We start from the raw sequence: 13850 nt of genomic DNA on the forward strand, positions 1-13850 counted from the left end.
CCTCTCCGGCCTCGCATCAGGGTCAGGGGTCAGGGCTGGGGCAGGCAGATGGCAGTGTTACTCAGCTCCATCCTCAGCCGTGTTTGGTTGTAACTCATGGCTTTTCCTGGCTGCTCGGAGGTCCCTGGGGTAGGTGGCCTGGCGGAGAGGCCGGAGAAGTGCCCAAGGCTGCCTGGCTGGGCGTCTCTCCGGCCTGGGTGCCTCTGTCCTGCCCCGTTTGAGCTGGGCCCCAGCAGGACAGCCCCACCCTCAAGTCTACTTTGGTCTCAGCGCTTGGTCCTTCTGGGTTTCGTCAGCCTGCTCTTCCCCTTATGCGGCTGATCTGAGTTTCACAAAAAAGCCCCACTAATTACTGGCTGTGCTGAGCCTTGTTGTAAAGTTTTTCATGCACCAAGGAAGGGCCCTCTGGTGGCCTCCTCCTCCTCTTCCTCCTCTTCCTCCTCTTCCTCCTCCTCCCAAGCCCACGGTCACTTCTTCTCTAGCTGCTCAAGCAGCGGGTTGCCTTCGGACTCGGGCGTCTTGACGCTGTCCGTCCGAACGATGCAGGTGGGGCGATGCCGGTTCAGCATCAGAATGAGCTGCTGTCGCTCCTGCTTTAGCTCCTCAATCTGGGTCTTTAGCTCTGCGTTCATGAGTTCCAGCCGCTCGGATTCCTGCATGCAAAACAGACACGTGGCTTTAGGCTCTCACCGGGAACCAGCTCCGGGAAGAGACTCTCCCTCCGGGTAGGCACAGGGCACAGCAAGCTGGCGTTTGCCTGTTTTCTGTCTGCCAGGTTCCCACTAGAGGAAGCACAGAATCTGCTACTGAGTCCCCCTGGGTAACTGACTTTCTTTAGGCCGTGCCTGTCACACCTGTGACACTGGCCTGTGTTGCTAGTGGGATGAACCCAGGTTATATCCTGGGGCCAGCCTGGCTCATGTCCCACCTCTCTTCCCCACTCAATCCACTCCAGCCACAGTGGCTTCCTTGCTGTTTGCTCAAATACGCCAAATACTCTCCTGCCTCAGGGCCTTTGCACAAGAAACAAAGGGTGGGACAAGAACGGAGGCCAAGCGGATCCAGAACAGATGCACGGAGGGTCCACGGAGGGGTTAAAGGTGGCCCACGATGGCAGTGCAATGGCAAGGTGCTTTATGTATGATAAATGTATGTTGGGGATACATTGGCCTGTAGGGTCCACAAGCCCAGTGTGGTCACGTAATTCCTCCTGAAACATGTGCTTCCTGGTTATTAGTCTGTAATTATTTAAATAGCCTCTTCCTTATCCCCTGATATCTAGAACCTCTGCCCACTGTGAGGCAATCAACAGTCATCCTTCTGGATCCAAAATGTGGCTTTAAATAGACCTCAAGTGAGATTTCCGGAGAACTTCCAGCTCAGCTGGAGAGGCTCCAGGGCAAGGAAGCAACGTTGATTTGATTTAGGGTGGTTTACCTGTTCATGATGACAGGTGATGGGCATACCAATTCAAGGCTCTGGGGGTCAACACAGGAAAATACAGAGGCACCGGAATGGTATTTCTTGGACTCTGTCTAAAAACTTATGACCAGTTTGGAGGTTGGAATTTACTCAAGGGCCAGCAAAGGTTGACCAGTGATTCTCAACTAGAAGCAGTTTTTGCCTCCCAGGAGACATTTGACAATATCTGCAGACATCTTTGGTTGTCACAACTGGGGAGGGTGGGTGCCCTTGGAATCCAGTGGGTAGGGATCAGGGATGATCCTAGATATCCTTCAATGCACAGGACCCCACAACAAGAACTATCAATCCAAAACGTCCACAGTGCCAAGGCTGGGCAACCTGCATCAGACCGAGTGTGGGCTGTGGTTGCGATGGGCTGAGCGGCCCCGCCTGGGGGCCCAGCCGGGCAGCCTCCCTCGGGGCTCTCCAGGGCCCCAGGGCTGCTGTCTTCCCCACACCAGCCAGGCTGACTGAGTTGTTCCTTTTGCTCATGTCTGCGGAGGCAGCCCAGTGCTGCGGACTCAGAACTGCTGAGATATACAGTCCTCGTGACCAAACGCTGAGGGAAAACAGCCTCAAAGAAGGAAAAAGTGCTCAGGGGAAAATATTAAAAGCCAGCTAGGGTGGTTTTGGATTCAGCCGGATAAAGCGCGACAGGGAGGCCGGCCTGGTCCATGGTTCTCCAAATTCCGAGAGAAGAACATCGCTGCGGGCCAGGAGAGACCCCATGTGAAACCATGAGTCTGGGGCAGGTAGGTGCCCATCTTAGCTGCCTGCTCACTGGGTCTACAACCTGGTGACCTTGGGAATGTCTCTGACCATGCGGTTCCCCCCAGTCAAGGTTTTAGCTCCAACTTCAAAGCCTCTGAGCCTCTTGCCTCCAGGAGTTTCGCTTCAATCCACCCACCCACAAGCGTGTGCTGAGAACCTGCTGTGTATAGTGAATGCTCTAGGGGGTCCAGAGGCCCGTGAGCCCCTAACAAGAGCTTATCATGTGTCCATCAGCCATCCAGGGTCTAGAAGACCATGAGAGAGTGGGCTAAATGGCCGGATCTGACCTTGCGTTTGAATAATGGGTTGACTCTTGTCGAGCAGAGAAAGTCGGTAGGAGTGGGGGGCATTTCAAGAAGCAAGCCCTGAGTGAACAAGGATGCAGACAGGGGAAAGCTTAAGATGTGTTTAGGAGATAAAAATCCTCCATTGTGACCATAGGTCACTTTAGGATATAGTAGGGTACAAAGCTGGGAAGGTGGATTTATAGCCAGAACCAGAAAAGCTGGTGGGGTCTGGAATCAGAGTCAAGAGTAAGTTTCCTAACTTCCCTGAGCCTCAGTTATCTCATCGGTAAAAAGATGATGATCCTGGGGATTAAATGACTGCACGTGGGAAAAGCATTTTGTAAACTGAAGGGTTAGGGAGGCTTAAGGAATTTTTACTTTAAGCCATGAGCAAGGGAATATGAAGACAAGAAGGAGGAGAAGCAGAGGAGGAGGCCGTTTCCAAGAAAACTTGGCAGGTGTCGGAGACTGCCTGCATTTGCAGAATGGGCAGCTGGGAGGAGAGCTGCCCTTGAGCCTGGGGTGGGGGGTATCCAAGGAAGCAGGGAGGTGGGAGTTGTTCTGGAGAGCAGTGGGGAGGGCAAGGAACGAGTTGGGTTGCACAGTGAATGGAAGTTACAATGGACATGCAAGGGGCAGGGTCCAGCAGCCCTGCATACACAGCCTTGTCCTTCAAAAGACCACACGTCAAACCTACCTTACACGTGAACGCCTGTATCGCACAAAAAGACCCAATGGGTATGTGGTGACTTGCTCCCCTGTGCGTGTATCATAGGAATGGCATGATGTTTTGCTGGTTTGAAAATGTATGGGTACCTCATAGACTATCCTGACCTCTGACAGTCTGGCTATCAGACTGTAACTAACTGCTTTTTCATTTTATTTTCTTCTGTTTTATTAGTTGGTGCTATGCATTTATTTAATGTGTAAGTATAAGTTGAGCTCAGAGGAATTTTTTTTTTAAACCATGATTGTAGAAGTGGTTTGTGGTTTTAGAACAGCAATTGCCAGATCTGTTTTCCTAATAAATTCAGGAACGTGGGCTAGGATCTTCGCACCTTAAGTATGAAATGAATGACCCTTCTTGCATTTTTGTTTATCGTTTTGCCTCTGGTAGATATTTACTGCCCTAGAGAGAATGAAACCATTTGTCGTTTCAGAATGGAATTAATGCAAGTGAAGGAGGTTCTGTCTCCTCCACGGTGGTCAGTGAAAGGAGCAGAAAAAACACAGGGTGATGGGGCTTCCCTGGTGGCGCAGTGGTTAAGAATCCACCTGCCAGTGCAGGGGACATGGGTTTGATCCCTGGTCTGGGAAGATCCCACATGCCACGGAGCAACTAAGCCCATGCACCACAACTGCTGAATCTGTGCTCTAGAGCCTGTGAGCCACGACTACTGAGCCCACGTGCCACAACTACTGAAGCCCGTGCGCCTAAAGCCCGTGCTCCACAACAAGAGAAGCCACCGCAATGAGAAGCCCGTGCACAGCAACGAAGAGTAGCCACCATTCGCTGCAACTAGAGAAAGTCTGCGTGCAGCAACGAGGACCCAAAGCAGCCGAAAATGAAAATTAATTAATTAAAAAAAAAAAAAACCGGGCTTCCCTGGTGGCGCAGTGGTTGAGAGTCCGCCTGCCGATGCAGGGGACACGGGTTCGTGCCCCGGTCCGGGAAGATCCCACATGCCGCGGAGCGGCTGGGCCCGTGAGCCATGGCCGCTGAGCCTGTGCGTCCGGAGCCTGTGCTCCGCAACGGGAGAGGCCACAACAGTGAGAGGCCCGCGTACCGCAAAAAGGAAAAAAAAACCCACAGGGTGAGGGGCTGGGCATCCTTCTGTGTGCCCTTGGACTAGTCACTTCCCTTCTCCAGACCTCATTTTCCCCCTTAAAATATAATAATTGGCCCAGGGAAATTTAAGCATTAAGATTCTCTGACTCTATTATTTTAAAAAGTTACCCTAATGCACTTAAAATAGGGCTCCACTTCCCAACTCTTTCTGTTAAAAAAAAAAAAGCCTGGTGCAGACTTCTGAGCCCAAAAGCCCTGTCTGAGTTAAAATCTTGACTCTGCCACTGGCCAGCTACACTGCTGTGAATAAGATTCCCAAGTCCCGGAGCCTGGGCACCTGAATAGAGTGCTGGGCCACAGAGGAAGCTCTGGGCTCCGGTCCTGACTCGGCCCCTGTGTGACGCTGAGCAACTTTCATCCCTCCGAACCTCAGATGCCAGTCAGTGGAATGGGGCTGCCTTGCCTCCTCCAGAGTCACTGTGACCATCAGGGAGAGAGTGGCTATGAAGAGCAAGGAACGCTGTGAGGGTGTGAGACTGTGTCACTGATGCCCACACCCAGGGAGCTGTGTCGGGCACAGCGGGGTTACAGAGGCCGGCTGTACAGCCGTGGGGAGCCAAGGGGCCGCTGCTCCCGAATGCAGGCAGCGGAGGTGGCCTGGGGCCTGCAGGGCGCGGATCTGACCCCCACAAAGGCCTGCCTCCTTCAGGGATGTGGCTGGTCCTGGCAGGTGAACTCTGAGAGGCTACAGGAATCTCCCAGGGTGGCCCTGAGTGTCCAGGGGCCAAGGATGGGAGGGTAACTTTTTACATTATACGTATATGTGTGTATGTGTTTATATGTGTGTGTGTGTGTTTGTGTGTGTGTGTGTGTGTGTGCACATACACATACATATACCTTTGTACCTCCGAGCCTTGTAAATATGTGACGTGTTAAAAATAAATTACAGAAATGCAAATCAAATCTACAGTGAGGTATCACCTCACACTAGTCAGAACGGCCATCATCAAAAAAGCTACAAACAGGGCTTCCCTGGTGGCACAGTGGTTGAGGGTCTGCCTGCCGATGCAGGGGACACGGATTCGTGTCCCGGTCTGGGAAGATCCCACGTGCCACGGAGCGGCTGGGCCCGTGAGCCAGGGCCGCTGAGTCTGCGCGTCCAGAACCTGTGCTCCGCAACGGAAGAGGCCACAACAGTGAGAGGCCCGCATACCACAAAGGAAAAAAAAAAGCTACAAACAATAAATGCTGGAGAGGTGTGGAGAAAAGGGAACCCTCTTGCACTGTTGGTGGGAATGTAAATTGATACAGCCACTATGGAGAACAGTATGGAGGTTCCTTAAAAAACTAAAAATAGAACTACCATACGACCCAGCAATCCCACTATTGGGCATATACCCTGAGAAAACCGTAATTCAAAAAGAGTCATGTACCACTATGTTCATTGCAGCTCTGTTTACAATAGCCAGGACATGGAAGCAACCTAAGTGTCCATCGACAGATGAATGGATAAAGAAGATGTGGCACATATATACAATGGAATATTACTCAGCCATGAAAAGAAACGAAACTGAGTTATTTGTAGTGAGGTGGATGGACCTAGAGTCTGTCATACAGAGTGAAGTAAGTCAGAAAGAGAAAAACAAATACCATATGCTAACACATATATATGGAATCTAAGAAAAAAAAAAAAAGGTCATGAAGAACCTAGGGGTAAGACGGGAATAAAGACACAGACCTACTAGAGAATGGACTTGAGGATATGGGGAGGGGGAAGGGTAAGCTGTGACAAAGTGAGAGAGTGGCATGGACATATATACACTACCAAACGTAAAATAGATAGCTAGTGGGAAGCAGCCGCATAGCACAGGAGATCAGCTCCATGCTTTGTGTCCACCTAGAGGGGTGGGATAGGGAGGGTGGGAGGGAGAGGCAAGAGGGAGGGGATATGGGGATATATGTATACGTATAGCTGTTTCACTTTGTTGTACAGCAGAAACTAATACAACATTGGAAAGCAGTTATACTCCAATAAAGATGTTAAATAAATAAATAAACGAATTACTTAATTACAAGAGAATCCCCCATGTCTTCGGGTACTGACTGTGCACACGGCCATCTGCCTTCACGCCCTAAACCTCACACCCGGCCTCTGCTTCCAAGGCCAGAGGGGAGGAGGAGGTGGGCGTGGGGATGAGGGGGGCTGGACTTGAGCCCCAACAGACTTCCCGAAACCTCCCTCCTCGAGGCCTGCACTTCTCTCGGTCCACAGCTGCCTGCTCCTCTCACCAGGATAGCACCACCGCCACATAACCGGTCTTCCCACTCTACTCTCAGCTCCCCATTCCGTGCCCCACGCTGCAGCCACAGCGACAGGGTGTATCTCTCTCCTCCCGAAACCCTCCCGTGGCTCTCCATGACCAACACACTTCATCATCCTAACAGAGACAGGTGAGAGAGTGAAAGAATGTGCCATTAATAATCAGGCCAGGCCAACAGGCACAAACCGGGACTGCCCCAGACAACCCAGCACAGCGATTACCTGACAGGTGAAGGCTCTGGGGCCCTATTCTCTCCATGGACTGTACACTCCAGCTACACTGGTATTTTTTTCACTCCCTTCACCACATCCTTAAACAACACCTCTTGCCTCTGGCCTTTGCTTTGGCTTTGGTGGTGACTGACCTCTCCAGCCCTGTCCTTCCACGCGTTGCCTCCCGCTCCTGTCTTATGTCTCAATCAGCAGTCTTTCCGCAGCCTAGACTCGACAGGGCCCCTCCCTCTGTGCTCACAGCCCGCCGCGCTTGCCCAACCTAACGCTCAGCACATATCGCATCCCTGTTTCCTGCCTGCCACCCCACTGCAGCCATGGCCTGAGGGCCCACTGTGTGGCGGGCACTCACTCAGCGCTAAGGATGGACAGATGGGTCAGCGAACAGCTGGGTGAGTCCCGGCTCCACCGCACACTAGCAGTGTGACCTCAGGCAAGTAACTTGACTCTCTGCGCTATGGGTCCGTGTCTAAAATGGGGATCATCAATGTCCAGCTCAGTGGAATGTTGTAAGATTAAACGAGATACGGGAAATGCCTGGCACACAGTAGGTGCTCAGCCGGTGTTACTGGAATGTGCGGAGCAGCTCGTCCCGCTCACTTGGCGCTGACCATTCGCTGCACTAGTGTGTTACTGGTGTGCGTTCACTTGGCCCTTCTTGCCTGCTGACTGGCTGACAGGCCCTTGAAGGCGGGGATGGGATGTGAGATTCTCTGTTCCCTGCTATGCCTCGCCCAACTCCACAGGCACTCAGGGCTGGAAATGAGGGGTGTGACACTCCATCTATCTTAAAGGCCTATGTGAGACCCATGTCTTAGAATTTTCTTGAAAACTTCCCTCCTGGTGTTGGTCCACCATCTCTTCCAAGGGGCTCCCAGCTCCAGGAGTCTAACTCCGCCTCCATTGACCTTTCCCCTGCCCTAGATGCTCACAGCCGGAGGTGTACACACTGCCCCACGGTGTTGACACCCATGATCTCAGATTTGCTCTCTGCTTGTTGCAAGCATGAGAAGAGACCCACAGAGCCCCAGTATCAGAGAAAACCCAGTCCAGCCCGGCCTTGTCTCTCCAGATCCCACAGGAGGGACCACGACTGGTCCTTCCTGTGTGTCCCCAGCGCACCTAGCACAGGGCTGGGCACTCAGTACATGCTTAAAACTACTTGTCCACAAATCAACGAACGAGCAAAAGAATGAATGAACAAAGGAATGAACAAACCCACGAATGAATGAATGAGACCCAGCAGGGCAGAGTGCTGAGGATGGATGCTCTGAAGTTAGCCTCAGGCCGAATCTCAGTTCTACCGCTTAGTTGCTGAGGGACCTGGGCAAGTTACTTAACTCCCCGTGCCTTCCTTAGTGTCCCCGTGTGCAGACAGAATAATGCAGCCCCCTACCTCATACAGTTATTATGCCAATAAAATGAGCGAATATGTACACTGCGCTTTGCACAGGGCCCCACTTTACACGTTAGCAACTAGTGTTAGCGGTTGCCCGCTGTAGAAGGGAGCCTGACCTGTGATGTTATTATTCTATGGTGTTACTATTGTTATTTAGAAATCAACAAGGGATTGGGGGTGGGGAGGCTGGAGACCACCGGCTGGGACTAATTAGCTTTCTGGTCATGTCCCTTCACAGCCATCTACCGTTTTTGAGGAGCAGGGAAGGCCCATTTGGCACATTCCAAATGAAAGGGCAGGGATGTGCTCCGAGGGCCACGAGGCAAGGCGGCCCTCCACTGGCCTTGGCACGCAGAGCTGACCTCTGGTCCCAGAGGCAACAGCCAAGAGCTCGGGGGTCAGCTTCGGTGGGGCTGAGGCCAGGCAGATGGGAGGCAGAGCCAGAAGAGCCTCCTGCACGTGAGGGAGGAACTTTTCTCTGCCCCATCGCTACGCCCACTGCCCACGTGCAGGGAGCTCTCACTGACTTCATCTGCACCCGCGCCAGACAACTCTGACAGCCCTCAGCGCACCGGCATGGGTAGTGCCAGTCCTGGGCCCTCTGGGCCCATTAGCATCGCGGGTCTGACCTCAGTTAGAGGCGGGGAACTTGGCTCCTCCCACCTTCTCTGGCGGTCCAGGGATCTGGGTGGGCGGAACGGCTGCTGGCTGCCCCTGGGCGTCTTGGCTCAGGGAGGGGGCATCGGAGAGAAGGCAGGGAAGGCAGAGGGGTCGAGGCTGGTTGGGCAGATGTCAACGAGTACACATTGATTCTGCAGGCATTCGATGGCGTCTCCTGGTCTATAAGCACACTAGCCACTAAAGGACAAGGCCGGGGTCACCCGTGGCCACTGCCCTGCTCACCCGCTGCAGAAATTCCGTCCGTTCCTTCTTCTTGTTCCGGCATCGGGCGGCCGCGACTTTGTTCTTCTCCCGACGCCTTTTCCTTCGCTCTTCTTCCTCGTCTAGCTGTGAGGGCAAAGAGCCACGGATGAGACATTGAGGCAAGCCTGGCGTACAGCTTCCCTCCTTACGCTCAGACCGGCAGATGGACAACTTAACCCACACCTCGCCGTGAGTGAGCCACACTGCCAGCCCGCTGGCCTCTTGGCGGGTGGGATGGCAGCGTTTCCCAGCCGGCCTGAGGATGCTCTCGGAGTAGGTGGGCATCCCTGGGAGAAGTCAGTGCCCCAGGAGGGCAGGGCCACCTGGGTTCTGCCAGAGTTCAGGAGGCCCAGAGCCTGGCGCTCTCCTCACACAGAGGTGACACCCCATGGGCGGTGGCGGTCTGTTCTCTTGCCTGGCCCAAGCCCTCTGGGCATTATTTTCCAGGTCAGTGGCTCCCTGGCACTTTCAAAACACCTTGGGCATGAGTGTTGATTTCACCTTCTGCCCCCACTGTCACCTCCCTGAGGTATTCTGTCCTCCCTCTCGGTCCTTCCAAACCCTCAGATCTGTCTTCTGGTGATGGAAAACTCTCCTCAGCCCCCTCACCTGGGTTCATCCTTCTCTCTGCCTCTGCATGTTCTTCCCCCAGTACACCCACTTGCATCCCAGGATCCCATGGGCTCCTTAAAGTGCCCTGCTTGGGACACAGGCACAGGGGCCTTTGGAGTCTCCAGGCTTGCTTCTCCCTGAGACACACTAGGAAATTTACCATGCATGAAACAGGGCCCGTAGAATAGGAAGGAGAAGGCTCGCTGTCCGCCAACACGGACTTTCAAAGCTGCAGTTATTGTTGTTTCATTAATAATAATAACAAGAGCTGCCATTTGTTGCCTACTTTGCTAAAGCCTTTAAACACAGGTCATGTAATCCTTACAGAGTCTGATGAGGAAGGTACTATGACTGCCCCATCTCACAGATGGTGAGACTGAGGCTCACCAGCCCAGTTTGCCCAAGGCGCTACAGCGAGGAAGCGGTAGAGTCAGGCTTCCAACTCAAGATTTCTCTGACTTCAGCCTTCCTGCTCTTGACCACAGCCCCAGCCCATTAGGATCACTTTGACGTGATGTCTCTCACTGTCCATTACCCACCAGGAGAATCTGGAGGATACACAGGACCAGCCGGTCTGGGAATGGCCTAGAGTCCGAGGCCTCTGGAGAAGTGTTGGGTTGCCAACTCTCTCACTTCTGGAGCCAGTTGCGGGTGCTTCTGGCAGCCTGAGGCCTGGAATAAGGTCTCAGCCGAAAGGGCTTCAGGCCAGGAAAATAAACAGCCTCTCTGCCTGCACTCCCGGCATGCTCTAGGAGCTCAAGACCGAGGGCCTGGGCTGGAGACCAGCACCCACGGCCCTCAGCACAGGCCCTGGCAGGGCAGCCCCTTCTCCTTCTCCACCACCTTGGAGCTTCTCCCTGACCCACTCCCACCCTGCCTGGGAGGCTGGCTGGAGAGGCGCCTTGTCAACACGGCCGCACCCAAGCACCTCCCAGCCCCTTGGCCTCCTTTGAAACAGAACCAGAAGTGACAGCTCCTCTGGCTGACCCGCATCTGGGGAAATAGAAACCCGGACAAAGTTGATTCCAACCAACCTCTACCTCACCCCCAACAAGGCCGAGGTAACCGTGACGACAGGCAGAGGGAAGGAACTGGAGGAAGTGGCTGGCAGTGCAATCTCCCCTCGGCCGAGAGGGTTTGCCCACAAACTGCCAAGGTGATGTGTGCAACCTGGGCCCTGCCAGGCTCACAGGGTTCTGGGGTTCTGGCAGAGCTGCCGTTTCCTAGGAGACACAACCTCTGTCCTCCAGGACCCACCTCCCCACCCCACCCCTGCACAGGGCCTCATCCTACATAAAGCTGGAAGCCAACGGAAGCTGCGCTAGCAGCAGACGCAAAGAGGCTCAACGCTGTAAGTTTAAGAGATCAACTGGGCCAGGATGACACCCAGATGGGGGGCTGCTCCACCCTGCCTCTGCAGCCACATCAATTCCCTCCTGCCATTCCTCTCGACTCCAAACGTCTCACCCTTCTCCAAGCCAGCCAGGTCCTTCCTTTCCTATTTGTAAACTCTTACAACCCTCAAGAGCAAATGCCACCTCCTCCAGGAAGGCTCCTTTGACTCCCCAGATAGAATTAACTGCTTTTTCTATGCTGCTACAGCACTTTGAGTTCCCCGCTGTAAGAGTCTCTATCATACCCCACGGTAACTCTCTGCTTATGTAGTAGCTGCCTTCCCTGCTAATCTGGAGAATGGGCGACCTGGGTATCCCCAGCACCTGGCATAGAACATGGCACTGAGTAGGGGCACAGCAAATGTTAGTCAAATGAATGAATGGAATAAAAGATTCAAGAGAAACATGCCACGGGCTTGGATTCTATAATTATAAAAGTGATTTATTGCCTACATTTGCATCTGCATAACCTTTTCTCCAGTGCTCATAAGGAACTGTCTCTACTGAGCCTGCGCTCTAGAGCCCACGAGCCACAACTACTGAGCCCGTGTGCCACAACTACTGAAGCCCGCGCACCTAGAGCCTGTGCTCCGCAACAAAGAGAAGCCACTGTGATGAGAAGCCCGCGCACCGCAAGGAAGAGTAGCCCCCGCTCGCCACAACTAGAGAAAGCCGGAGCGCAGCAACGAAGACCCAACGCAGCCAAATAAGAAAAAAAAAAAAAAAAAATTCAGGGTGCAGGCCACCGATGGCTGTGGTGGGTGCACAAATCCCAAGCAGGCCCTGGAAGGATCCAGGCTGTGCTCTTAAGCCTAAAGACCCCAGCACCACAGCACCACCGGCTTCCACGTCCATCCCTGGGCCTTTCCTGTACCCATGCCTTGGCTAATATCTCCCAATAAAGCAAGAAATGGCCCCAAAGCCCCATCGTCACACTTTCCCCTTTGAAACTGTGCTGCCTCTCCCCCAAATCCTCCTTCTGCTATTTAAGAGCCTCCCACAGGGCACACAGAAAACGGATGCTGAGGTCCTGCTGGAAATAAGACAGAGGCTGGGCAGTGCCCTTGGCCTTCTCCATCCCCACGGGCTCACTCTGGCTCCTTTCGCTGGGCCTGCATGGTCTGCGTCCTCTGATTGGAGCTGCCTGGACCGGCGCAGCCCTCCCCCAGGCCTTTGAGCATCCCCGGAGTTGAGGCTGCTGCCTTCTCCTTGCTGCTCCCCGGATTCTCTGAAGCATTTGGTCCCGCGTGGGTGAGAGACAGCAGAGTGTTTTCACCACCCACAGCTCAGACATCTAAAACCGGAACCCCAAATGGGAGATACGACTTTTTCTGCAGATACAGCGGGAAGATCCAGCATGTTTGAAGAAGAGGCAGCTTGAGGCTCAAGACGTTTAAAAACCATGAGATGGGGGCAGGGGTGGAGTAAGCCTATCATTCCCTCTTCTCAAACTGGATCCTGGCTCTGTTTATCCCCAATTCCCAAGAAGGCCCAAGGACAAAGCTGTCTGTGTTCTGGCAGTGAGGGGGGCCCCTGCACCACCCTTCACATTGGAGGGACAGACCTGGGGATCCACGGCCAAGGGTGCCCTCCTGTTGAGCAGTCCCTCCTCAGACAGCCTGTTCCCAAGCCCCTGCTGAGGGCCAGGGCGACCCCAGCCCCTGGCCCAGCTGACTGCATGAGGTGTGAGCGGCTGACCCAAGCTGGGCTGTATTCACCAACTAGAAATTTGAAACTGAACTGCTGGACTGGGAGGCATACAGGCTAGACAACCAATTTCAACCCAGAGAAGCAGAAAGATCAGGCTGCTGATGTGTGGAGGTGAGCAGAGACCACGCGGTAAGAGAGAAACCAACACTCAGATATAGGAGGGAGTTGGACAAAGAGAGGGAACGGGTGACAGAGAGAGAAGCAGGGCTTGGATAGGGTGTGGTGAGTGAGGTACCCAGGGCACACATTTCAGGAGGCGCTCACCCTGGAGCTCACTTGTGCCAGGGCAGGGCCAGCACCTGAGGGTGGGTGCCTCCTTAAATGCCATGCCCTGGGCATCTGGCTTGCCTCACCCTGTCTAGACCCCGAGAGATGGAGGGAGCTCCAGAGAGAGAAAGGTAAAGACAGAGACAGAGAGGAGAGACAGAGGAACACAGAGAGACAAAGGTGGGTGGAGAGAGACAGAGGGAACAAGGCAGACACAGAGAGAGAAACACAGGGATATGGCCACAGGCCGATGGTACAGACAGACAGAGGGATAGACAGAAACTCTCTTGGTCCTTCTGATTCCACCCCTGGAGAGGCCTGACTATGCTTCATCTCTGTGGGGTCCATGATGGGTACACCTGAATCTACCCTGGAAATTCCTCCTTTGGCCTGAAGGGAGCTGGAGAAGGTTTCTGCCTCTTGCCACTGAAAGATGCCTGGGACACCAGGGTCCCACCCTTGTGAAGTCAGGTGATGCAGAAGGTGGTCCTCAGTAATCCAGGGGAGAAGGCCTACCCAGGAGCAATGCTTCTAGAACAGCTGGGAAAGTGGCAGAACCTGGATGCAGAAGAGCCCTTGAACAAACAGAGGTGGGTCACCTCAGCAGGTAGAAAATCTCGGGTATCAGGGGTCCCAGGGGGTTAAATGGTCTCAGGAAACCAATCAGGACAGGCCTATTATC

At 53.7% G+C, this 13850-nt stretch overlaps 1 protein-coding gene across 1 annotated transcript in view; it reads right to left on the bottom strand.

Moving 5' to 3' along the window:
- Positions 1–467: 467 nt before the first annotated feature.
- JDP2 (Jun dimerization protein 2) overlaps positions 468–13850 on the bottom strand; it is a 30127-nt gene continuing 16744 nt past the window's right edge. Inside the window, exons 2-3 of the mRNA XM_065872055.1 lie at positions 9165–9269; positions 468–653 (exon numbers count right to left, since the gene is read on the bottom strand). Coding sequence (XP_065728127.1) covers positions 468–653; positions 9165–9269 — 291 coding nt within the window. The remainder of the gene's footprint in view (positions 654–9164; positions 9270–13850) is intronic.

Source organism: Phocoena phocoena, chromosome 2 (genome assembly GCF_963924675.1).
Source record: "Phocoena phocoena chromosome 2, mPhoPho1.1, whole genome shotgun sequence".
NCBI lineage: Eukaryota > Metazoa > Chordata > Mammalia > Artiodactyla > Phocoenidae > Phocoena > Phocoena phocoena.